The sequence below is a fragment of the Elgaria multicarinata genome, chromosome 3 (genome assembly GCF_023053635.1).
Source record: "Elgaria multicarinata webbii isolate HBS135686 ecotype San Diego chromosome 3, rElgMul1.1.pri, whole genome shotgun sequence".
Taxonomy (NCBI): Eukaryota; Metazoa; Chordata; class Lepidosauria; order Squamata; family Anguidae; genus Elgaria; species Elgaria multicarinata.
Genome location: NC_086173.1, coordinates 41,361,451 through 41,387,410, shown reverse-complemented (window position 1 = coordinate 41,387,410; position 25,960 = coordinate 41,361,451). Strand labels below are relative to the sequence as shown.

Genomic DNA, 25,960 nt, shown 5'->3' with positions numbered 1-25,960 from the left:
GAAAAAAAAAATACACAGAGGACAAACAACAATGCTCATGTTGTTCTAGCTGCCTTCTAACCCTGGTGAAGGAACTGGAAGTCAACCTTGGGAACATGTGCTCCTTCCCTCAGGCCCTCCCCTCCCACAATCAAAAGTGTCCTCTCCTCTCTTGACCATGTTTAAGCCCCAATGTTCAGCCACACTGACCTTATGGTGACAAAGCCTGGCCAGAGATTCCTAAAATGACAGAACCCTGGTGAGAACTAAGGCAGGGAATTTTCTCTAGGGAAAGCAGGAGATTTAGAGACTCAGGGTGCAATCCTGTGCAGGTTTAGACAGAGGAAAGTCCTACGACTCCAGCATTCCCCAGTCAGTTATGCTGGGAGATAGACCTTTTTCTGTCTAAACTTGCATAGGATCCTTAGTGTGTGTTCCCAGCGCTGGCAATTGATTTGTTAACTGCGGATACTAGGAACTCAGCATTACGTCCACACCAGGCTACTGAAATGAAATTATCTCCACTCTGAACAGCCAGTAACTAGCAACAATATTTCTTGACTGTAGCAGGAGATGCTGAGACTACCTCCAAATACCTTCCTAAGAAATTCAATGAGGTAGGATTCCTAGTATCAAAGCTATATAATAACAACAACATGTAGCATTTTAGATGTGGTGTTTCCTAATTGACTGCTCAATGCACATAGACGGCTTGGGACCTAAAGTTGCATGGGTAGAAGGTGCCTCGGCCTGATTTTAGATTATCTCTCCTCCCATTATGGCCCACCTGCCAAAGCTCCCACTATGCAGGAAGGTCCCCTGACCCTCCACTGGATTTTTTTGTGGGATGTAGAGTGAGCAGGAGTGGGAGGGTGGGGAGAAGGGGATGCAAAATATATGTTGCACAAACAGCCCTTCCTTTGCACATCTTTGGATTCAACCCACTGTAACTCAGTAATCCTTAAAAATACAGTGTAGGTATACCCAATATCATAGGTGGGGCAGCTGAGATAGAAAAGTACCAAAACAGTAAGTTTGCAAAGGACAAAATGAGCATTCCAGTATCTATCTGATACTACCCAAGAGCTCAAAACAAGCACCTTGTACTGTGCTTGGAAAACAGAAAACCACTGCACCTGCCAGGGTGTTGGTGTCATGTGTCCTCCGCAACCAGGGAGATAAAATCCTATTGCTTTGTGTAGGTTTAAAACTGAGCTAAACAGGGCTCTTCTTACACAATACTCATCAACCCCTTTTAGGATCAAAAACTGTTATGGCCTGCAACACTGTTCACACTTACCTCGGTGAATTACAGAGAGCTTACTGTGTAGGTGTTCTAATGCTTTTACAATCTGAAAAACACAACCACAGACAAGAATGAGCCGTATCTCGCTGAGGCAGACAGACTGCACTCTCTTTTCCAGAGCCAGGCCACAAGTTCACCCTCCTTTCAACACTTAACTGGGGTGGAGACAGTCTAGGTTGGGCATCTTGGCAATTAACAGGCAGGCTACTGCTGAGCCTGCAGTCTGGCACCAGAGTGATAAAACATGATTCATGGTATTCATCATTGCTCTTCCAGCCACCTTTAGCAGCACGCTCAAGTCAAGACCGATGCAATGGCCTTCCAAGAATCAGAGTACACCCAGTTTTGATGGCTAAATTCCAGGGGACCAAGGAATTCCTTGCCACTTGCAATACAAGATGTTACTCTTTGCAGAAAAAAAAAACATAGGCAAAGAACAGGATGGGGAATAGGGATTCTGATCACATAAAATGGCAAGCTTTCCATTAAAGGAAAATGGCAGGCATGGGGAAGGTAGAGGGGGGGAGGGTGTAGGTTTATGACTAACAGCTCTAGAGTCCAACCATGGAATAACTTTACTAGGGCTCGCTTTTTTTTACTTTCAATCCCAGTGCTTTTGGGAGGAATGTAGAACAAGGACTCAGTTTTCCATTCATTGTAACTCCCTAACTTCCTCAACTTTCTTTCTGGAATTTCACAAGTTACTTCACTAGTGTCTCCTCTATGATGTACATCATTTTCATTCAAAGTGCCCAAAACATGAAGACTTCTCTTGCACAACATCCCTGCACCTCTCTGGCAGCTATTGGGCATCTATTATTCATCCAGATTGGGCAGGTATTACTCAGAAAAGAGCACTATACTTGAAAATATTGTCCAATTATGTCAGAAATTGGAGAAACATACAAAGCTTTGGATTTTCTGAAGTGAGGCTTCACTTTGTATCTGAGGTGAAGTGAGCTGCACCCAAAAAAGTTTGGGTCAAAATCCACCCAAACTGTGGACCAATCTGAGCTGTGTGTTTGATGCACCTCTCTAATAATTAATAACAAGACTTGAGCCGTTAAAGAGAAGCAGTTCCTTTTTTCCTTTTGAAACTTTATATATCACAAGCTGATTGATAGTTGTGGACTACAAAGGCAGAAAGGGTGCTAAATTCATTTTGGAAGCAAAATGAATAAAAACAAGAAACAGAAGCACTCACTGAGACAGCTATTTTTCCTAGGATGTCTTCAGGAATCGTCAAACCTTTGTCAATGACTTGCTTGTAGAACTTGTCCAGTGAAGTGTCCATCAGTTCCATACAAATCCACACATCTCCCTAGGGAAATGCAGGAGAAAAGACAGTGGCTACCAGCTTTCACTAACACCTCCCCGCTTCCACCAAAGCATTTGTGTCTTGCCTTCCGTAGCTTCTCGGTCCACTCGCTTTTTATTATCTCTTCTACCACACATTGAAGCCTGGCCTTTAACCTGAATAAGTGCCAGTCTCAGGACAATGCAGGATTCAGAAGACCAGGAACAGGGCTTTAGTTACTGTAGCTTCCCATTTTCTTTTTAAAATTACAATCTAGGCAATAAGTCATCTCTGCCATTGCATGAACCATCTACTTCAGGAATGGGTAACTTATGCCCCACAGCTCACATATGTCTGTCCTCTGGCTTTATTTGGCAGCCCCCACTGCTGAAATTCAGGGGCACAGTGGCAGGAGAGGGGGAAAAGCGGCAGTTCGCTTCCAAAATTCGTGACAAAAAAAAAGTTATTTTGCTTTAAAATATGGTGCGTGGGGAGCCTTGAAAATTAAGATGCATGGCTATCATGGTTTTTTTAAGTCACATGTCAAAATTGACTCCCCCCACCACCATAGAAATATCCAGGCCTAAAAAACTAACGTCCTTGAGGAAGGCGACACGTTTGCTAAACACTGTAACTGCCAGAAGTACAACTTGAAGGATTATTTGGCCCAGGCGAATTGAATCCTGAATCAATTCCAACTTGTGCAAGTAAGGACACAGAAGCAGGTCCTCGATTTCTGTAGCCATTCTTATTGATTTAAAAAGAAACCTGGAATTCTGGCACTAAACCATCTTAAACGTTTGCACTCCTGCACTGTGTGCAGGATTTGGAGTGGGCGTATCAAGGTCTAGCAAGCGTCAGTATGCCTACACAACCACCATGAAGGTTTCACAGATATACATATAGCACCAACCATGATCACTTCGGGGTGATTCCAAGGTTAAGTGTACATGAGAAGGACCAGAACACAGGGGCAGAAAGCATTGTTTGGCTCTCTGCCCTGCCCCTCTCCATCTGTTGGTGAAAACTTTTCCGTTCCATCAAATTTTTCATCTTGCAGGGTAAGCGAGTTTTTTAAAAATAAATAAATAAACGATGAAACCTGTACAGGACTTTTTATTTACTGAGCCCATTTTTAATACGCTCTGAGCATAATTTTTATACTGTCTGGGTTTTATACTGCTGCTTTGATATGGGCTGTGGTATTTTGATTGTTGTAAGTCGTCCTGAGTAATGTGATTACATTAGAAGGGCGAAATATGAAAACCTTCCAATAAATAAATTAAAAAGTACTTTTTATCTGCCGTTCAAAAAAAGGGATCTGGTAATGGGGAAGAGCACGGCTGGACACCCCGGAGTGACAGGGCCAGTCACAACAGGTCATATACCAGGCTAGATGGATACACAATGTGATCTGGTATACAGCAGCTTCCTAGGTTCAAGGTAGGCGATATGATGGAGGACACAAGCCAGGACCCATAGAGCCGTACCTCTCTAAACAGTGCGCCATAGAAAGTGACAGTGAAGTGACAGTCTACTGTCCTCATGGAAATGTCTAGGTCCATCAGTAGCCTCTTCTGCTCCTGGCTGTTCACCGTTGCTCGGATTCGCTGCAAAACAGACCCAGTTTTAATTCGCATCCCTCTCATTCCCAGCCACGTGCATTGTTTCATCCAAGAGCTCATTGATCACAAAAGCTATGAGAGTGAGGACGTTTTGGCTCTTTTTAACCAAAGAAATTTTCAAACGTGCTTTTTCTTTTTCTTCCTAAGGCATTTCCACCTTTTTATTGCCCTTTCTGAACCGACAAGGAAAAACAAACGGCTGAGGCCTGGCAGTTAAAAGCAGGAAGCCTCCAAACTAGGTACATTTCAAGAGCTAAAAACTGATCGCAACCACACAGGTTCAAGCCAGCAGAGATATTGACTTGGGAAGCCCTAACTCCCAAGTTCTAGTCCCTTCTGACAAAACGTAAATGTTTTTGTGGCCGTTGGACAATAAGGGTGCAGTCCAATGCACACTTACCTGTGGGTAAGTCCCAATGAAATCGGTGAGAGTTACTGAGTAGACATACAAAGGCTTAGGTTGTAAGTGTCTCATATCAGGCACCCAAAATTAGAGGCCACATTTGAAGAAGTGTGGTTGTTGTTGTTGTTGTTGTTTTTAAAAAGCCTCTTTCTTTGTGCCTATGTGAAACGGGGATAATAATGCTTACCTACCTCACAGGCGTAATTTATGTCTGGGAAGCACTGTGAGATCCTCGGATGTGAGGTGCTATAGAAGGGCAAAGGATGATTGTTATTACAGAAGTGCTTTCTTTCTCTCTTTCGCTCTTCTCTCTCTTTTCCCTTCCTCTGTTCTTCCATCATTACCAAAGCTATGATGGCAGAACATTTAGCGGAGGGCGATTACTGAAAGAGGCCCGGGTTTAGCAATGCACACTTCACCTGCCCTGGTCCAGCGGCTCCTTTCATGTGCGGCACCTCTGAAGCACTCAGCAAGGTCTTTCTCATTCACTGTCAGGTCAGGGACAGGGTCCATATGCTTATAGATGCCCCTCCCCCCATGCTAAAGGGAACAGGATACCCCTGGTTATGGGAAAGATCAGTGTATAGTGTTTCAGTTCAGACTGACTAGCCCTATACAGGAATAATGCTTAAACATGGTTAAGCATTACGCCAGAGTATTTTAACTCTGGCTGCAAATCAGGGTGTGCAACCATGGCATAAAGCGGGTTTTCCCATGACATGGTTTGCATTAACCATGGTTAACTATTGCATCTGTGCCAAGTAAAACATGGTTAAGGTGGTTTCTACGCTTCACCAGCATCTCTGCTTGCATGGTGAGAGCCAGGGCCTGCTGGTGTCTCCCTACACATACAAGCAGAACTTAACAAGTTCAACTGTGATTTTGCTGCAGTTGGGATCTTAACAAGGGTTAAGACAGCACCCACAACTTAGTGCCCTCGGGATATTTTGGACTGCAACTCCCACTAGCTTCAACCAGGATGGCCAATGAACAGGAGTGTGGGGAGTTATAATCCAAAACATCTGGAGAGCACCAGGTTGGGTAAAGGGAACAAACCATAGTTAGCTCTACCAGAGATTAAATGGACTGTCTGGGATCTTTGTTGCATATCAAAGCCACTGGAATCTGTACTAATTTGCTAGGATGTAAACAGCTTGGCACAGTGGTAAGAATGAAGCCAATAAATCTCTGCTTACTCCTAGGATTAATCATGGGCTAATCTTCTTCAGAGGGCTTTTGTAATTGATTACTTCATACTGGTACTATAACCTGCTCTTAGCCTCAAAGCCCAAGTTACTTTTCTCACAGCTTTTAGAAAGGAAATGAGCAAGTCAATGATCAACTTCAGTGGAACAATGCCAATATAAGCAGGAAGGAAATTCTTTCCTAAGAGTTTTAACACACTAGAAATGTGATTTTTTTAAAAAAAATAAACTATTTTGTCTTTTTTCTGATTTCAAATTTTAAAATTAAAATATTGCGTAATCTTTATTTAATGTAAAATATCAATTTTTGAAATGTCATTTTATGTCACCTATTAACAGAACTTTAAAAAAAGGCGGGATATAAATGAAATAAATAAATAAATAAATACAGGAATTGTATAAGATACATATTTGCCAATACTTGATATAAAAATCATAATAATCACAGACCTAAACAAAATTGTTTATATGAATTATGTGGGTGATTATCTAACAGGAAAATAAAGCTGGCGCTGCTATTTACAGTATTTTCACTGAAATTAAGGCAATGCACTTATTTTGTTTTGTCCATAATATATATGGACAAAATATATTTGGACAAAATGTCCAAAAGAATATGGACATTTCTTTTCTCCATAATATAGAAACAAAGATTATGCTGACTGATAATAAACCGTAAGACCAAAATATCATAACTAACCAAATTTTTGGTGAATAAGCAGAAATAGATTGGGGTCCATGTAAGTAGACGACAAAGATCCAGTACGGATGATCTTATCTCAGCTTAACAAACCATGAAATGAACAAACCTTTCCTCTTTGCAAATAACCCTTTCTCTCTTTCCTTCACAGCACATCTGACTTTTAAACCATCATTTGAAGTTGGCTTAAGATCCTGGCATGTTCCAAAGCTCATAACCATAGTTTCCTGTTTCAGATTGGAGACTTCCAAACTGCATTCAGGCATGCCAAAAAGGAAGAGGGAAGTGGTTGCACAAGTAGGCATAAGGTTTGTTCACATCTCAACTTACCTGGTATAGGTAATATGATCATCGAAAGTGACCAAAGATGTATTCATATGCACATTTGTATGTCTCATCTCTTATATACCAAATTACATCCCAAAATAAATTAAGAGTGGATGCAAATAGCCCATTTTCATCATAATGAGCATGCCACATACAAGCTTCCCTCAATATTGAAGGGTATATTCCCACATTTTGGAAGCACTATCATGGAGAGAGAGAGAATGTTGAAAGGAATAAGTTAAGGATCCAACTGCCCTTGAGTCAGGCCAAAGATTCATCTAGTCCCATTTCTAACAGTAACCAGCCAAATGCTTCTAGAAACCCACAAAGCATGTGTTGGGGGGGGGGGGGAGATGACCAAATAATTTGACCCTTGAACTCCTATATCCAAAAGAGATAAAGAGTACAATGAAAGGTTTGATTCTTTACTATGGAAATATGACCTCTGGAAAGCAAGGCCAGAATGCAATCTTGTAAATTGGTCCAAGCAGATGACTGACAGCTTATACGTGTCATGTATCCCATTTTATTGATGCTTTGTTTATTTAAGCACAGTTAATGGTCCTCTGATAAATGAATCATTTTGGACCTTCAACCTTTAATGAATGTTTGAAACTCAAGCTTCTTTCACATATATATTATCATATATCAGCGTTGCAAAACATAAATATCTACTGGGGCAGGGAGGCAGCATGAATGTGTACTGTTAAAATATACAAAGGGAGAATAACTACAGAGCTTCACTCTACCTTCACTGCCATAATTTGCCCACTGGGCACATGCCGCATCATCTCTACCACCCCGTATGCACCGCGTCCAAGTTCTGATATTGGCTCCAGGTCATCAGCTTTGACTTCAAAGTTCTGCGAAGAAATAAAGTGAAGGAAATGTTTTCAGAAGCCAAAGTGCAGCTATCCACTCTCATGCAGCCAAAGCGAAGAGTTCTCAGATTGATTGCAGACCTCCGAAATTTCCAAATCTGTATGGCTGAACTTACTCCTCTGAGAGTGCAATCCTATGCATGTTTAGGCAGAAAAAAGGCACAGAACGTTTTCTGTCTAAAGTTGCATAGAACTGCACCCTGAGCAATTGGCGGAGTCAATTTCATAATGTTCACAAAATTTCATTAGTGTTTTTAAAATCATTATGGGGGCACCCTGCTTACCTGCAGAGGTAATGATTTCTTAAAGGAGGGCATTGTTTGGAATATACCTACCACTAAACAGCATTTTAATGTATCTTTCCAGATCACTATGTTTTTAATCAATAATTAATTGATTTGTTTTTTTTAAAAAAAATCAGTTTGTTTATTCAAATGTTTCTAACAGTTTTCCCTCTGAGGGAATTCACATTATTTTTCCTACGCAGGTATTCATACGCACACCTTCTGCAAGGCCAATTTAGACATTTGTATGACTATTTTTTTTTTTAAAGATTAAGGCAGATGCAGGTGTGTGTTATTTCCTTATACAATGCTTTCTTTCCTGGGCCACAGGGCCGACAAAAGCCATTTTGCTGTCTGAAGCAGAGCAGTACATGGCCCTTCCTCTTCCCACCCTGCCACCTCGTAGTCAAGGTGCATAGTATCCAAGGCCAGCCACGTTATCTTGGCACCCGAGGTAGAAGATCCCACAAGTGCCTCTCTCTCTCTCTCTCTCTGCCAATAAAAATGCAACAACAATAATAATAATAATAATAATAATAATAATAATAATAATAATAATAATAGAAGAAGAAGAAGAACAACAACAACAACAACAACTAACTATTTGCTGCCTTTTTCAACTCTACTTCATGACCATTAGGCCATTTCACTTGCATTTCAATCTACAGAAATGCAGGTGACTGACAAAGGAAACGTGATCTCCTGATAGGCAATGATGACCTGTCCCCATTTTCCCACTTTACCCATTCCAGTTTATTTATTACATTTATATCCCGCCTTTTTTCCTCCAAGGAACCCAAGGCAGTGTACATAATCATCATCCTCTCTATGTTATCCTCACAACAACAACCCTGTGAGGTAGGTTGGGCTGAGAGTCTGTGACTAGCCCAAAGTCACCCAGTGGGTTTTCATGGCTGCGTAGGGACTAGAACCCAGCTCTCCTGACTCCCAGTCCAACACCTTAGCCACTACACCACACTGGCTTGGTCATGGAGCCCAAGCTTCTGGCTTGCACACTCTCTCCAACCCCCATCATGCCTTAATTCCCTCCCTCACTTCCTGGCTTTTGGCAGCTATTAACTTTCCATTATGGGTTTTCACATGAGCCCTGAGAAGAGAACACCCCTTTTCCTTCTGTGGCTTTAAGCTGCTAAGAAGAGCAGCAGATGAAGCCTCAAGCCCTCTATTCTACAGGAAACTCCATAAAACAGACAGAGGGGATTACGAAGGCAGGTGCTCGTGCACCAAAATTTGTTGCCTCCACAAACAGTGCCTTTGGGGACATTTTTCTCCCCCTCTTCCTTGGGACTGAAAGGAAACCGTTTTTCTTGGAACAAAGGCACTCTACATCAGACATTTCTTTGATTCAATGCTGGGTCATGGTGCTCCAGATGGTTCTCTTACCCCTCCCATCCCAAAACGCTTGAGAGAAAATAAAAATTCTGACAGGCAGACTCATAAAATGCTAATGAATTTGCAACACTGCCAATAAATTAGCACACTGCAACTTAGATGCAAGAGTGGATGAGAAACGCTCAAACAGGTTTATTGCCCAGCTGTAGTGTTCTTTAAATTAATCCTGCTGTCATATTTCTTCTAATCCAGGGATGGTCAGAAGGCAGATCTTGGTCTAGTGAGTGATTTGCAGGAGATCTGTAAAGCTTTCCAAGTTCCAATAGTTCACCAATACTGACAAGAAAAAGCCCTTTTCCCTCCTACAACAGGCTGCTGAAATTAGATTGCTTCGGGGTGGGGTGGGGTGGGGGTGGGGAACAGGAGTTGATTTGCGTTTGAAAGGATCTGTGTGCAAGCTCCAAGCATGTGCTCAGAAGGCACCTTGTTCTGCAAATTCTATATCTCCCTTCTTGAGCCATTATTTTATAACTGGCTCCGGTTGGTAGGCCTTGGGGTTCTAACGGAAAACAAAGATCCTGTAAGCCTAAAGCCTGCCAACCCCCCTGCTCCAATAAAAAAAACAGTAACACACACACACACACACACTTACATGTTTCCTATGGCTCTGATAAGAGCAAATACTTCTGGTAAGAACTGCTCTCCAAGAAATACAATGCCTGAGAAGTAGAATTCAGTCGCAAGGATGAGAGGAACAAGATCATCCAGTCCACCCACACGCCCCAAGCCAAGAAAATTCTCAGCTAAGGGCCAAACTAGACGTGATGTTAATTTCATCAATGCCAATGGGAGCTTCCCTTGAAATGCAAGTAGCCGCTTCAAAGAAAAGATTTTTGCTGTGGCAAGGAGAGAAAGTGTTAAAACTCCCCACCCACGACCCCACGATCTTAAAGCTGCCCAGGTTTCCCCAAGGCTGATGTTTACATAACCCAAAACATTTATGTGAACAGCATTCAGGGCTTTAATATCATGTCTAGTTTGCCCCTAAAATCTCCCTGCAGAGAAAAACAACCTGAAAATTACAGCATGTCCCAGGTAGAAAAAGCAGGAGCAAATATGGCACATCCCTGGAAGCAAGACATAGCTCAACAACCTGAGACTACTGGCTGAAGTTAACAAGCCACAAGGAAAAGGCAGAAATGCATTAGCATTGCTAATCTTGCTTGAAGGAACATTCCTTCCAAGTCCTTTGACCATAAGACAAACCCTCGCTTTGCTTCTCCAGGAGAATATTTTTCTCGGTGACCTAACACACCTCCATCTCACCTCTCCTCCAATACTCCATCTTTAAAGGCAGAACTACACATTATGATTGCCACAGAAAACAGCAGTGCTACCTACAGCAGATTCGCATTTTCAAATGGCCAGGTTCATGGAAACCTGGTCTGGGTGACACGTCCAAGATGCATGCACTCATGAGTCTGAAGACGCTTCTATCAGAATGGACTTCTGCCACTTCTGATGGTCTTGTGATGGAAGACATGTGCGACAACAGTGTTTCCTTCAGCAAGGACAATGTGCTGTTCTACTCCAACTGTGGACATCTCCAGTACTCTTGGAGGTGTCAACTTTTTTTTTTCCTGGAAGGGTTCCTATCTGTGCTTTCTATTTGCTAGAGTGCCTAACATCCAGCAGCTGAGGCTTCCTATCACATTTGCATCAACAGCTGAATGTTTGTTTGCCATGCAGATCCTCCCTTGTCTGAATTTTACCAAATTCCCCCTTGTGTCATTATAGCCAAAGCAAATGTATCAGAGAGATATCAACACACTCATGGGATTCCTCCTAATGTACAGGGACCTGTTGGCACATCTTGATGGGTGTATTACTAGTGGCTAGTCCATCTGCAGTGCAAGTAGCCAGACTTGGCCATTAAGGCCTTGGGAGCCTTTGAGCTTTGCTGGCTACAGCAGCAAGAGAAACACCGTTTGCAAAGAGCTGATAATGCTAGCCAGAGCTTAGCAATAAGCATACTGCCACTGAGCAACCGTTGCTATTAATATCAGTAAGCAGGTGCCCCTGTAGGGATGTTACATAAAAAGCTTGGGGGGGGGGGGTTAAGGGTGCTGCCAATGTCTTCCAGGGAAAGAAAAGCGGGCCTATTAATCTGGGTTATTCCGTGGAGGAGCAGTAGGAGTCACCGCAGAACGAGGCGATCTGATTTTTTAGATTGGATTTGAGTACAGCAGGGGTAGGCAAACTTCAGGCTTGCTAGACCTACTTAGTTGTTGTTGTTGTTGTTTTACTAGAACCCTGGGCTCCATCAATTACAGACTGGTACAAAGGACACTTAGAATTACAGAATTCTGAGCCCATGAACCTGTCCTGGGTAACAGAACTCTCAGTCTTTTCCCCATAAAAATCTACTCCTAGTTACCCCAAGGTTTCTTCATTTAAGGAGTTCTCCCAAAGCTATGGCTATTCATTCTTTCAGGTGGGGGGAGCTGAACCAAGTACAAATTCTGTAGTCAAACAAGACCCATCCATTTTGTTTAAATGGTACAAAGGTACTCTACTCGGAAAACAGTATTCTGGCGTTTGACAAGTTTGGAATTTGAGGAAGAACAGAGTAGAAGCAGGGGAAGTACCGTGATACAGCTTATTTATTTACAAGCCTCCCACCGCCCCCATAAGCCTGAGGACTAGAACTTTATATTTTAAAAAGAAAGCAATTTGGGTTGAATCAGAACTCAAGTTCGCCAGATATTCAGATCTCATATGCTATCTAGATATTCGCATGGAACAAACTTTTGAGTATCCAGTTTGGATTTGTTTCTATTGGAAAGCAAACAGTTGGCTTCAGCTGTTGCAGCCATCTTGCACACATCTTGGATCTAAGCCATTAAACTTAGTGACAATTTAACCTGTATCTGCTCCAGTTATATGAAGGGATACCTATGGAAAGAGTACATGCATGACCTTGTCAATGTTGGGCAAGCGCTGACATTGCTTTGTTTTCGGCACCTACTGAAGTTATTTTTATCTAAACAAGCCTTCTCTGATTGACCAGCCATGTTTTTCTGGCATAATTTGATGTTCACACTTTGATGACTTGAAACATGATTTGGATATCATTTGCATATCATTTTCCAAACTTTTGTGGACGCCAAGCACTAATTGTTGGACTTGTACAATATTCTTATTCAGAAGCAGGCGCTCTGGAACATGAAATGCTTAAGTCAGACATCAGCTGCATCTTGATCTGTAGACTGAGAGATGCCTAGAGACACATTTGCATAGAGAATGTGCATGAGTCTCTATCCTACAGGCACAGTGACCGGGAAGCAATTCCGTTAGCACAGCTGCTTGAAAAGTGCAGTCATGAGGGCAAAAACTGCTGCTAGGATTGTGTGACTGCACATCCACAGATAGACTGTGGGCACACGCATAATACAAGATGGCTTCCAAGGATGGACTGCATGCATATGCAACAGGAATGCCAGATACTCCACATATGTTTTACTCAAAGGTAAAACAGAGTTACTTCCTCTGGGTACAGCAAGTAATTTGGAAATGCACATTGAATTCACACACTTTCTTGAGGAAGAGCTTCAACAGAAAAAAAAAAAAACTTCCCCATTTAAACCTTTTTTATAATGAAAGTTTCAAGAAGTAAGAATATGAAAATGGAGAAAATAGAAGTAAAATGGCTTCCATGTCAAGGAATGGGACTGCCAAGTGACTTTCAATTGTTTTAATTCACTTGCTTCCCAGCTCTATGCATTGGAGCTCTTTAGAAGTTTGTTTTATTATTACCATACCTTCTCGCCAATGTTGATGCACGCTTTGGAGTCCAAATCTCTAGGTGGCCTATGAAATAGAAAAAAAAACATTAGTCCAAGTATCTGAGAACTTACTTGAACACAATAATTTCATTCCACAGCGTTTCTTTTATATTCCTCCTTTCTTCAAGGAGCTGCTCAAGGTGGCATAGAGAGTGTCCCCCATGAGGTCTCCCATCTAGACATAACCTCATTTCACAAATCGCCACACTAAATCCTCCCTCTGCCCCCCATTTAGAATTAGCCACACTAAAATCCTCCCTCTGCCCCCCCCCCCATCCTCACACCAGCATAAAATCAACTGTTACTGGTCCCTCCATTTTAAAAATTCCTGGTTTACTTTAATGGAAAGCAACTATCCTTTCATTTGTTTAGTTAAGATTTCCTGTGGTACTGTGGTTGGAATGATAAATAATTCCTGTAAATAAGTGTTTAGTGTACATTCCCCTCATCACCATAGGTCCACAAATTATAGTTGGCCTTGATAACTATCCAAATTTGTGGTGGCCATTGACCTTGACCCCTCCCCCTGACTTGGGAAGTGAAAGGCTCTCAGTTTTGATGTTGCTCTAAGCTCTGTTGTTAACTGGTCAGTCAAGCCAGCCAGGGAATCAGTGGAAAATCGTATTGCTTTGGAATAGGGATGTATGAGAAATTACATTCCTACTCCAGTCTATTTCAGTTCATTTTTTATTGGGATTTACCCAGTGCACACCTTCTGGACCAAATACAGAATCAGACACAATCTGCAGTCAAAGTCCTTATATTTCTGAGCTTGCAACTTAATTCGCAGACCAAAAAAATTGTGCATGAAAAAATCGGTACTTTTGAAAAATGCACGCAAATACTCTCCAATCAATGAGAGAAGGATGCGTACATTTAAAAGATGTGCACAACTGATGCATTCATTTGGAAAATATATATGAAAATGTGCACGGATTTTCATGCCAAAAAGAAGAAAAAATAAAGCTTACAATTTGATATGAATTTGAGTCAAAACGAACTTTGAGATGGAATCTGCAGAATTTTGAGGAACTCGAATTTTGCTGATTCTCACATCCCTACTTTGGACTGCTTTGGAAGAACCCTTAAGTCAGCACTAAGTCAGGAAGAAGCCCTGTCCTTCTTCAGGCTTGGGTGAAGGATGGGGCTTCTCTCCAATATCATGCTGGAGCATGGTGTCACTCAGAAATTGCAAGGCTTCCTACTGCATGCTGGGGCCTCCAAAGACCAATGCAATGTCACAGCAGAAGAGCCCTTGTCCACTGCTCACCAGCATGAATGGTTGGCAAATGCTGGGAGGGCAACAGGTTGGTGAAAGCTGCCCCGGCATGTTTGTTTTACTGATACATAGTTAACAACGATAGGGGTGGGGAGTATCCCATGCTAATTGTTTGTCCCAACAATACAAGTATTTAACCTGAAATATTTGAGGGGGTGGAATTAAAGTACATTTAATGTAAGTGATATGTCATGTTAGAAATGTTGACTGAAATACTTGCAAAAGTGCAATGACAATAGCATGTATTTCTCTTGCATGTGTTAAATTTAAAGGGGGGAGAAACAAAGGTACTCATTTTTTTTGGCACAGTAATAAATTATAGCAACACCAAGTACTCTACCAGATACACTGAAAACCATTCCACTATTTCAACAGAGTTCAATTCTCTTCCACTGAGGTTTTGGGGGCAGCTTTAGTTTTGCTGTCACTACATATTACTTGGTTCCATTCATGCTGAGACATATATGAAATTCAATGACATATACATATGTTGTCACCTAAATAAGTGCCTAAAAACATTAATTACAACCTTGCAACTGCCAAACTTGCTTAATATTGTATTTGCGATTAGCACCCATTCTTTGTTATTAATGAACTTAAGAAACTGATATTTTTTCCCCCGTGGAAAAATAAAGCACTGGAAAACGTTCCATAGAATATTTTCCACCATATATCGCTAGGTACACCAAACCAACACATAGCACATAGCTGAATTATTAGAAAGGATTCTCTCGACTTAGGACAAACTTCTCCTGAATGGAGTAAATTGTTTGCACTGCACCTAGTGTCCTTTTCCTAGTTTACTACGGCCGGGACACAAAAGACCACATGTGAAACACAGTGTGCACACAGGATCTTTGTGGGCGGTGGGGGGGAGTGTGCTATCCCCTGCAGCCCTCATACTGCCTGAAAAGTCACTCCTGGGGACCCTTAGAAGCAAGATTCGATGTGGTACACTTTCTAGCAGGGTAAGCATGTTAGTCTGTTGCAGCAAAAACAATTAAGAGTTTTGTGGCACCTTAAAGATTTATTCTGGCATATGGTTTTGTGGACACTGTCCACTTCATCGGATGAATTAAGTGTTAGCCTCAAATTTTCAGATTTATATACACATACTGCGGGTGGCCAATTTGAGGTCAACACTACAAGCATCCAATGAAGCATCAGTAGCTGGCAGGTGAGGTGAAACAGGGAGAGGGAGCCCTCTTCTACCCTTATGGCTAGAAGAGGGTTCCAAGAAAATGTGGCCTATCTTTCCTAAACAAGGAAAAGGGTGGGTACATGGAAGGTAAGTTATAAGCAAGCGCAATTTGTGACAATACCCAACATCATCACTGATCGTGGAACATGTCAGTTCAAGCATCCAAAGAAGTGGACAGTGTCCACTAAAGCTTATGCCAGAATAAATCCATTAGTCTTTGAGGTTCTACTAGGCTATTTGTTTGTAATGTGGTACAAAGGAGATCCAGCTGGAAATGGAGTCGCCAGTTCATGCAGGCAGAAGCACTTTCTGATCATCCATGCAGGGGTAGAGTTCATCCTGACCCATATCTGAAAATAATCAGTGCCCAGTAACCAGATGGGCAACCAATAAAGCTCTTTTACTGTAACACTGCCCTGGGATACAGCTCTCAGCTTACCCTACTTCACAGAGTTGGTAGGAATTACTAACAAAATCTGTGTATCCAAAACAGAATTATCTTCTACATTTCAAAGAATATCAGTTAACCTTCAATTCTGCACATACAGGTTTGATTTAATCTGATCTGCTGTATTACACAAACAAGCTAGCCTGCCTCCTGCTGTAACCAGTTGCACCATACATCCGATATAAAGGACTGCTAGCTTGTGTTTTATCTAACTATGTGGATTACTGCCCTAAAGTGGCAAATTTTCTTTAAACCTCAGACTATCTTACTTGATGGGACAGTGTGCCATGTTGATACCATACAGCAGTTTGTAGGTTCTATGATCCACTTCCCAACAAGATGGCAAGTAAAATAAAACTGGGTTTTCCCAAGGATCCTACTAAGAGAAAACAAATCTACAAAAAGATTACATGATGCAACAAGAAAGGAATTTAATCCAGGTAACCCTGAATAATATCCTACGTCTCTTCCATAAATAAGAAATACCCTCCTATTTATAGGCAGCCTGGAAAAGACCTTATTTATCTGGTATTAATCCACGACAGAAATAGCTACAGCTAAAGTGAGCAATGCTGAGCTTTGCCATAAATCCCTTCTTTATAGTGGAACATAAAGGGCCAGTCATGCTTCTTTTTTTAAGGACTCCTAAACTAATACATAAGCCTGGCTATGGACTGACACAGCAAAGCTAAGCAGAATTGCCCAAGTAAATCCAATGCTTGCGTGCCCCATGTATTTTATATATAAGTTAACTTGTATCGCTTACTGTATCTCATAAGAACATAAGTAGAACCATGCGGGATCCGACCAAGCATCCACGTAGTCCAGGTTCTGTTCACAGTGGCCAACCAGCTGCCCATGGTAAACTCACAAGCAGGATACAAGTACAACAGCACCCTCTTGCCCATGTTCCCAAGCAACTGGTGTACATAGGCATACTGCCTCTGATACTGGAGGTAGCATGTAGCCATCAGGACTAGTAGCCATTGACAGCCTTCTCCTCCAGGAATATGTCCAGTCCACTTTTAAAGCCATCCAAATGGCTTTATCTTGTGGAAATCTTTTAAGGCTACATAGACATACGCAGGGGGAAATGGTCTGTTGAATGCTACCAGTGTGGCATTCCCTGTTATTACAGTATTTAATAACATCTTGAAACATTTTTCTTTTTATATATTTAATTACGACTGTCAATTTTAACATTAAAGATGCCCTTTTCTTCCTGTATGTTTTAAATAGTTAAAGGAACAATCCTATGAGATCCACCCTGGGTACTCAATAAGCTGAAAAAGCTTCACCTATTTTGTGGTATAGAAACATAATATTTAAAAAAAAAAAATTCTACAGAATTTGCCACTATGTCATTTCAAGTCAAAATCCTTCCTGACTCAAGAAACACGCTCTCAGTCCTAGAAAGTCCTCTGTTATTGTCATATTACTATTCAGGTGGTCCAGGCATAATACTGCAGACACTAGTATCAATTAATGATACAGACAAGGCCCTTTGGAAGATCGAAAAGAAAGGGGGTAAAAAGAAGAGAAATTGCTTTTCACAAGAAAATTAAAGTCACCAGAAAAAAAATGTCAGTCTTAGCAAGTCCGTCTATTGACAGCAGCAGCTTTCTAGTGGAGATCAAGCTTCTTTTCATTGCTGTAGGTGCTCGGTTGTCTGATGTGGAAAGAAGGGGAGAGGGGCATCGCAGATGAGTACTGAGTACTGAGTACTGAATTCAAAGGAGACTCATCAGCTAAAAGAGATACCTTTCTGAAAGAATGGCATGCCGCAAACACAACACACGAAACAGAAAATAAGACTAGCGCCAGACAGTATGAATGAGAGAGGGGGGCCTGCTTGACATAACCCATCTCTAGCTTGGCACAATGAAAAAAGCTAAGGGCCTGTTGTACCACCTAATGAATTGTCAAGGGACTCTCAAGAAACAGGTAAACCAGCAAATTTCAAGGATCCAAGGCACTCTGTGTGTGCGTGTGTGTGCACAATCTAAGCACACTTATTTATTTATGTGAAAGCAACAAGACTTCACTTCCAAGGATATTGTAAGTGTACTTTCCAAGTCAAGAACAGACTCAGAAATTAACTGTTGTATGACATAGCGTAAATGTGATGAGGACGAAGAAATCTTTCTTCTCATGCTTAGACGCAATAAAGAACTGGCCAGCTGGCCTCTTTTCAATGCTCTGCAGCTTGATAAATCCTAACTGTGCAGCAACGGTAGCTGAACCTACAGTCAATGGATGTGACGAGTTCGCCCAATTTTTTGTTGATAAGATTATGCTGGTTTTCCTCCTGGTCTACCTGCTGAGCTGCCGCTGGAGCCATCGAGAATATGGCCTATGTTTGATTGCTTTGGCTCAGTATCTTTGGCTGAGCTGGAGAGGATTTACATTCAGGTCCAGCCAACCACCTGTGGCCTGGATCCATGTCCAACTTGGTTGATCCGTCCTGCTTGGTCGGTGGTGGATCCACTTTTAACGGCAGTGGTGAATGCATCCTTGATGGAGGTTGGGTGCCCACCTGCCTAAAATTGGCTAGCGTGCGACCGCTCCTTAAGAAAACAACACTTGATCCATCGCTGCTGACAAACTACCGACCGGTCTCCAACCTTCCTTTTCTTGGTAAGGTTGTAGAGAAAGCAGTACTAGAGCAGGTTCAATAGTTTCTTCATGACTCCGAATTTCTAGATCCTTTTCAATCTGGTTTCAGACCAGGCCACAGCACGGAGACTGCTCTTGCCACAGTCTGTGACGATCTTCTCTTAGCAATGGTCAAAGGTCATCTGTCCATCCTGCTGTTTTTGGACATCTCAGCGGCATTCAACACAGTGGATCATGAATTGTTGATTAGACAGTTGAAGACTCAGGTGGGACTGGAGGGCCTGGCTCTTGCCTGGTTCCAGTCCTACCTGGATGGAAGGGCTCAAGTGGTTACCATGGGCACCTGTACATCTACCCCCACAGCCCTCCCCTGTTGAGTTCGACAGGGTTCCATCCTCTCACCTTTCATGTTCAATGTATATGTGAGGCCACTGGCAGAGTTAATCAGAGCCCATGGGCGGAGGTACCATACGTACGCTGATGATACCCAACATCTCTGTGGGGTCAGACCTCGGTGAGGCAGTTGCTACTCTGTCTTTGTGCCTGGCTGAGAACTGTAATTGGATGTCCAGAAGTAAGTTAAAGCTCAATCCGGAGAAGACTGAGTTGATGGTGATTGGCCGAGGTCAGCGGTTGGCAGATTTGATGCAGGAGCTCGTAAAACTGTCATTTTCAGGAATCCAACCAAGGATTGTGACTGAGGCGATGGACATGGGTGTTATTCTTGACCAGTCCCTAACTATGTCATCACAAGTGGGGTGTGTGGTCTGGAGCTGTTTTTATCAACTACATATGCTCCACCAAGTTCACCCCTTTCTGTCAGAAGATAATCTTACAATCGCAGTCCATGTCCTGGTTACCTCCAGGCTGGACTACTGCAACCTGTTGTATCTAGGGCTTCCTTTGAAGCAAATCCAATGCCTACAGGCTGTATAAAATGCAGCAGCCAGGTTGGTCAAGGGGTTCCCGAAGTGGTCTTCTATCACTTTGGTGCTTCAGGAGCTCCATTGGCTGCCGGTGGCTGCTAGGGTACACTACAAGGTCTTGTTAACCATGTATAAAGCCCTGCATTGCTTGGGTCCTGGATTCCTGAGTACTCGCCTTTCTCCTGTGTCTCATCATTGGCAGACTCGGTCTCAGGAGCAGGGTGCCCTGATTGTCCCCCGCTACAAACTGGAATGTGTGGAGGCCAGGGCATTTTGAGTGGCTGGCCCCCGGTTATGGAACAATGTGCCACTGGAAAGTAGACAGGCTCCCACTCTCAATTCTTTTAAATGCCTTTTTTTAAAAGAGGGGGTGGTCTAAACTGGGTTGAGGGCTTTTAATGGATTGAGGATGAGGGTTAATAGAATTGTCTTAATGTGGGTTGAGGGGATTTAATGGAATTGTTTTATATGTGATTGTAAAGCGCCACGATGCCAGAAATGGTGAGGTGGCGCTATAAAAATGTTTTAAATAAATAAACTCACAAAACAAGGGACAAAGTGGCAACAAAACAAAACAAAACCATCAATTTTGCTCCTGATGATTTTTGCAGTTGAACCAACAAGCTATTGTGTACCATTCCCCCAGTATACCACCTTTACATAAATTGCAAGAGCCAATTGTGATGGATTATTTGATAACCCATTAACAAGCCAGAAATCTGAGAATAGCTGCTTCAGTGCAACATTTTATGGTCACACTCTGAAGAGCTACCTTAGATGCATCCAAGAGCTAGCACACACCCAAGCACAGATTCCTCATTAAAAAGACAACCCTAGATTCATTATCTTAGACTGCTTTTAAACACACCTTTGAGTTTGCCATTAGAGAAAGCTAGTCAAAAGCCCCATTGCATATGTAGAATTGGTTCTATGGATTGCAGGATAGGCAAACTGGGGCTCTCTAGATGTTTTGGACTACAACTCCCATGAGTCCCAAACAGCATAGGCAATGATCAGTTTATGGGAGTTGTAGTTGAAAACATCTAGAGGGGACCACCAGGTTTTATTTATTATTTATTTATTTATTTATTACATTTCTATACCACCCAATAGACGGAGCTCTCTGGGCGGTTCACAAAAATTAAAAACATTCAAAGTATAAAACAACAGTATAAAACCGTACTATAAAATACAATATAAAATACAGATAAAAACAGCAGCAATGCAAAATTACAAATTTAAAACACCAAGTTAAAATTTATTTATAGACTGTTAAAATGCTAGGAGAATAAAAAGGTCTTCACCTGGCATCTAAAAGCATATAATGTAGGTGCCAAGCAAACCTCCTTTGGGAGCTCATTCCACAGCCGGGTTGCCCATCCCTGGATTCTAGTCATTGTTGGGGAGCATTCACATAACCACTCTTTTTTTTCCAAATTAACCAAATCAATCTGAATCCAACACCATATCATATTATCATGATAAACGTGTTCAGAGTATGCATTTGCAAGATGCCTTAATCTTGACGCTTAAACTCTTTAAGTACCGTCAGTGACAGTAAACAATAGTAAGAAGGTACTTTTGAAATCCCAGAATAAGATCTCAGTCTAGATCCACTGATTTTGGCCACAATCCTATGCATGTTAGAGAAAAATAAATTCTACAACTTCCAGCATCCCCCAGACAGCATGGCTGTTTAAGAGATGTTGAGAGTTATAGGATTTATTTCTGTCTAAACATGCATAGGATTGTGCCCTTAAGGGCTTGGACAATTACTGACTGTTCCATCGTTCAACACCAGGAAAAACAGAAATAATCCATGGTTTCAACATTCCTGCACCACTCTGAATGTGAACTAAAACAGTGGTTGTGTTATAGTAAGTCAACCCCATGAACAATCACTTCCTTTACATAATTGCTTCAACCCAGGCACCCACAAATCCACTCTTCAGGTTGCCAGGGACAAGTGCACCAAGCCCTCTGATGAGCAACACATCAGGAACCTCTTAGATCCCTAAAACCTAGAAGTCTCATTTACAGTGAAATGTTCAAGCAGGTAAGAATCAGAAGACGGTTCTCCTGAGCAGGAGAGACTTCTCGTGCTTCTTAGCTCCTCTGTACCCTGCACAAATAGGTGATCCTGCCTCTCTCCAAAGCCCTCTGTGCATATGACTGAGGACTCAAGGGAGTGGAGGGGATTGGTGGACTGGCTAATAACCCAAACCAATATTTGTCGACCCCAGCTTCAACCCCTCTCCCACACCAATCCCACCATAATGAAATTGCGAGATGCACGTACGTAGAGCTCGTCTGTGGTTGTTCAAATGCTTCTCTAGGAATTTTCAACCCTGGGTTTTTCCTCCTGCCTGCAAAAGAAAAGAACAGAAAGATATTTAGAATGGCTTTTCATTAGGTTTTGGTCACATCTTGTAACATGGGCCTCGTTTGTAGTGTCCGATCTAATTTGACATAGACACCAAGATAGGTCTCACACAGAATGTTCACAGTGCAGAGTTCAAAATATAGAGTTCCTTTGTTCAAAGTCAGTTTATATCTCATGTTCTAACTGATTCAGGAAACGGTTTAGGCAAACGCCTGCACATTCTCAATGCTCTGCTCAGCATGGCCCAAGTGATCTGGCTTCCTGTCATGACCATCTCAACTTAAACTGTGACTCTAGTTTTACTGGATATAAAGGGCAGGCAGGGGGAGGGGAGAGTTTAAATTGTGCAGGGGGTCTATGTGCAAAACTTGGGAGACCAAAATGGATGCCTGGACATATCTTCCAGTCAAAGGAGCTTTTGTGTAGGATCTGTCATTTGTAATAGCTTAGAGTCTTCTGCTCTGGTCCTTCCTGGCCCTTTTTGTTCTCAAAGTATTTTGAAATGTACAAAGTCACAACTGAAGCAACATAGAGTAAGGGTGACAAATTAAACATTTTATTTAAAAATCACATGAACTGAAGAATTTATTCCAAAAGGGTGTGTGTGATAAAGCTTTGTTAATACAGAAATACAGTGGTTTGGATAGAGGGCATGAGCTTCTATAAGTAGGCACATGGGTTAAAATGCAATGGTGATTGTTTATACACTGACCTGCCAAACTCTTCTATAAATCCATTTAACGTGAACTGTGTTAAAATAGGCTCCTAAATCAGCCCCCACTATTTTAAGCTTGAACACAGATAAGGCATAAGCCAAAAGGGTAAACAAACCAGGCCAGGCAAACATAACATAAGACTCTATTTTAGCATCAAACAACCATGAAACTCTGGCTACATGCGTGTGCTCTACTGCAAAAGAGCACAACCTACAGAGAACAGAAAATAAACAAAACTAAGTAAAAGAGCCTTTTGTTCTTGTTTTCGATATTTGTTTTTTCAAATTGAGATAAGCTGCCTTGAACTGCCGGGTAAGCAGTATAGAAGTAATTAACTAACCAACCAGGTGTAAAAACCAGCATAGCTTTTGTGAGGCAAAGGCTAATCTTACCACTTTACAAAGATGGCTACATGAACACTGAAGTGGAGCACATTTTGGTGGTGGTGGTAAGGGAACAGAAAAACATACATGTGATTGCCAGTATTAACAATGACAGTGTAATGGTAATTCACATTTATATAGCGTATTTTTAACTGAGTCAGAGTTAGATGCAACTCGAACATTATCTGCTGCTATTGTTATGGATACTTTTCTGAAGATGTGAACAAGTTTCTTGGAGGACTGAGGCCTACTACTTATATCCTAGATGCTTGCCCACCTTGGCTATGTGCACAGATTTCATACAAGTTGCACAATGTAAGTCTATAAAGCACCATCATGTACTTTTGTTTTCATTTTGAACAAAATAAAAAAGCATTATTATTTTTCTGCAGCATCTTTTGAATTATAAATATCAAGGTTTTTTAAAAAATTGTTTTTTCATGACTTCAAAATGATGGAAAATCCACCACCTTCTTAGGCATCTATTGCAACATTAATTAACTCTCCTTGTTAAAAATGCCTCTGTCATATTTAGTCTGTTGCTTCCAGCCATTGCAATATGTCTGGGTTGAGAAAAACAAAGGTGCCACTCTATAAACACATTCCTTAATTTGCCCAACTAGCTGAGAATTACATGTTGCTAGGGAGCACAAGCTTAAAGTATGCACAGAAGAAGAAAAAGAAAACCCTTTTTTTAAAAAAGCTACCCAGGTTTAACTGTAACAATGGGAATAAGAGGGAAATAATAATGCAGAACAACATGTTCCTAACATGGCTGCAATGACGTGACATTATGGGGAGGAGGGAGAAGCAAGTCTTTGATCCTGTTTTATTAGTTTATTAGCTTTCAGGGTTGCAGACAAAAGATTTGAAAACGTGACCAAAAAAACCCTAAAAAATAAAAAAATAAGACACTGTCTGTTTGTCTGTTTCCTCCTACAAATCACAACATGCCCAAGGCATTTCACTTCCTGAAGCAGAACCCAAATAGTGCCTGCCCATCCACACCACCGGGGTCAACACTTCTGACAGTTATGCTGCAACAGTCGGTCACCAATTCCTGCCTTTATCTATCAACACCTTTCATTATCATGGTGTGGCCCAAGGCAACTCGGTTCACCCTGCTGCATGGCAGGGCGGCCAAGGATTCAGATTTTTTTTTCTTTTTAATCTGCACAGACATTCCAGTGCATACATACAGTTTCCTCACCTGACAACAAAAGCATCAGAGGCATGCATGGTTCTTTTCTATGCTAGAGCTGCTGCCTCCGTTAAAATAGACCAGCAAGCTTCTGCCCATGCAGAAACCCAATGCACATGCAGGGCTCTGCATCTATGTTTCAACTCTAATTATTTCTAGGTGAAATTTACACTTGTTATTTACAACCACTGTACGGCGATTGAACACCCTGCTTGGAGACTTACAATCAAGTCAGCCTTCCCCAATCTGATGCAGTCCCAACACAGCTGGAGGACTACTCCTATCATCCCCAGCCAGCAGTGGCCATGCTAGCTGGGAATGATGGGAGATGCAGTCCAACACATCTGGAGGACAGCAGTTTGGGGAAGTCTGATCTAAGAACAAAAATCAATGCCCGCTCTGAACAGACTGTGGGACCTTTTTTCCAGGGAGATTTTCAATAGCAACTTGGGCAAGCATTATTTGGTACCAGATACCATACCAAGGCTTTTGTGAGCGTGAGTCCATATATAACCTATGTGGTGCTCTCCGCCTCAGCCGTCATGCTTGGCATGTTCCTGGAAGGGCTGCAGCACAGTGGTAAGATCCTATGCTTTGCATGCAGAAGTTCCCGGGTTCAACTCCTTGTATTTCCAAGGAGGGCCTCTGCCAGTCAGTTCCCACAAAACTAGGCTAGATGGACCCATGATGTGACTCAGAATTAGGCAGCTTCCTATGGTTCTTTTGAGGCTACCAAGTAATGAGCAAACTGTTGCTTTAAAAAGAAAACAGGCAATACCATGAAATGCCGAGGAGCGGGGGCAGGGTTTTTCTTTCCCCCTTAAGAGGTATCCAAGGTGATTATATGACATAGGATATCCCCTAGAGAGCATTTGGTCGTGTTTTGATTTGCAACACTGATAGACTGCCAAACTCAAAGAAATCCCCCTTCTCTGGCAACATGTCTTGACACCTGCATACAAGCCTCTGAGCAAACTCAAGGACCTCCACTTAACAACTGTAGCGTATTGGCTCAATGCCTTTTTCACTGCAGCAACAAGAAGCCTTCTCTCCTCGCCCCCGCACACACACACATACACACATACACACACCAGCTTGACCTGCTTAATGAATTCAGCAAGAGACTGCAATGGTATGACAGCCCAGCTGTGACTGACAAGGCAACCGGACACACACACAGCATTACAGCCACAGAGGACAGATAGACATTCCTCAGGCTTGTTCAAGCTGATCTTGGCTCAGCCAAGCTTCAATTCGTCTTAGCGACCACTAAGAGGATGTTGGAAAGGTTCGAACAATTCAGAGGTATAGAAGATACATCTACATCTACATCTACTACTACATCATCATCATCATCATCATCATCATCATCATCATCATCATCACTACTACATTTATCTCCCGCCTTTTTTCCTCCTTAAGGAACCCAAGGTGGTGTACATAATCGGCCTCTCTGCTTTATCCTCACAACAACTCTGTGACGTAGGTTGGGCTGAGAGTCTGTGACTGGCCCAAAGTCACCCAGTGAACTTCCATGAGCTAGTAGGGCTAGAACTCGGCATAAGGAATGCTTCATGCGTCACTTTTACTTCCAGACATGGG

The 25,960-nt window shown here is 42.0% G+C and overlaps 1 protein-coding gene across 2 annotated transcripts in view; it reads right to left on the bottom strand.

Annotated features, from left to right (window-relative positions):
- The window catches only part of MAP2K6 (mitogen-activated protein kinase kinase 6), a 93,836-nt gene that overhangs the window by 22,875 nt on the left and 45,001 nt on the right, over positions 1 to 25,960 (bottom strand). The window contains exons 2-7 of one of the 2 annotated variants that reach the window (XM_063120053.1): positions 21,975 to 22,041; positions 13,182 to 13,230; positions 7,592 to 7,705; positions 4,073 to 4,192; positions 2,490 to 2,606; positions 1,280 to 1,331 (exon numbers count right to left, since the gene is read on the bottom strand). In XM_063120053.1, the coding sequence (XP_062976123.1) occupies positions 1,280 to 1,331; positions 2,490 to 2,606; positions 4,073 to 4,192; positions 7,592 to 7,705; positions 13,182 to 13,230; positions 21,975 to 22,041 (519 nt within the window). Of the gene's footprint in view, positions 1 to 1,279; positions 1,332 to 2,489; positions 2,607 to 4,072; positions 4,193 to 4,801; positions 4,986 to 7,591; positions 7,706 to 13,181; positions 13,231 to 21,974; positions 22,042 to 25,960 lie in introns of those variants that run through there. The other variant, XM_063120054.1, reaches the window with a different exon arrangement.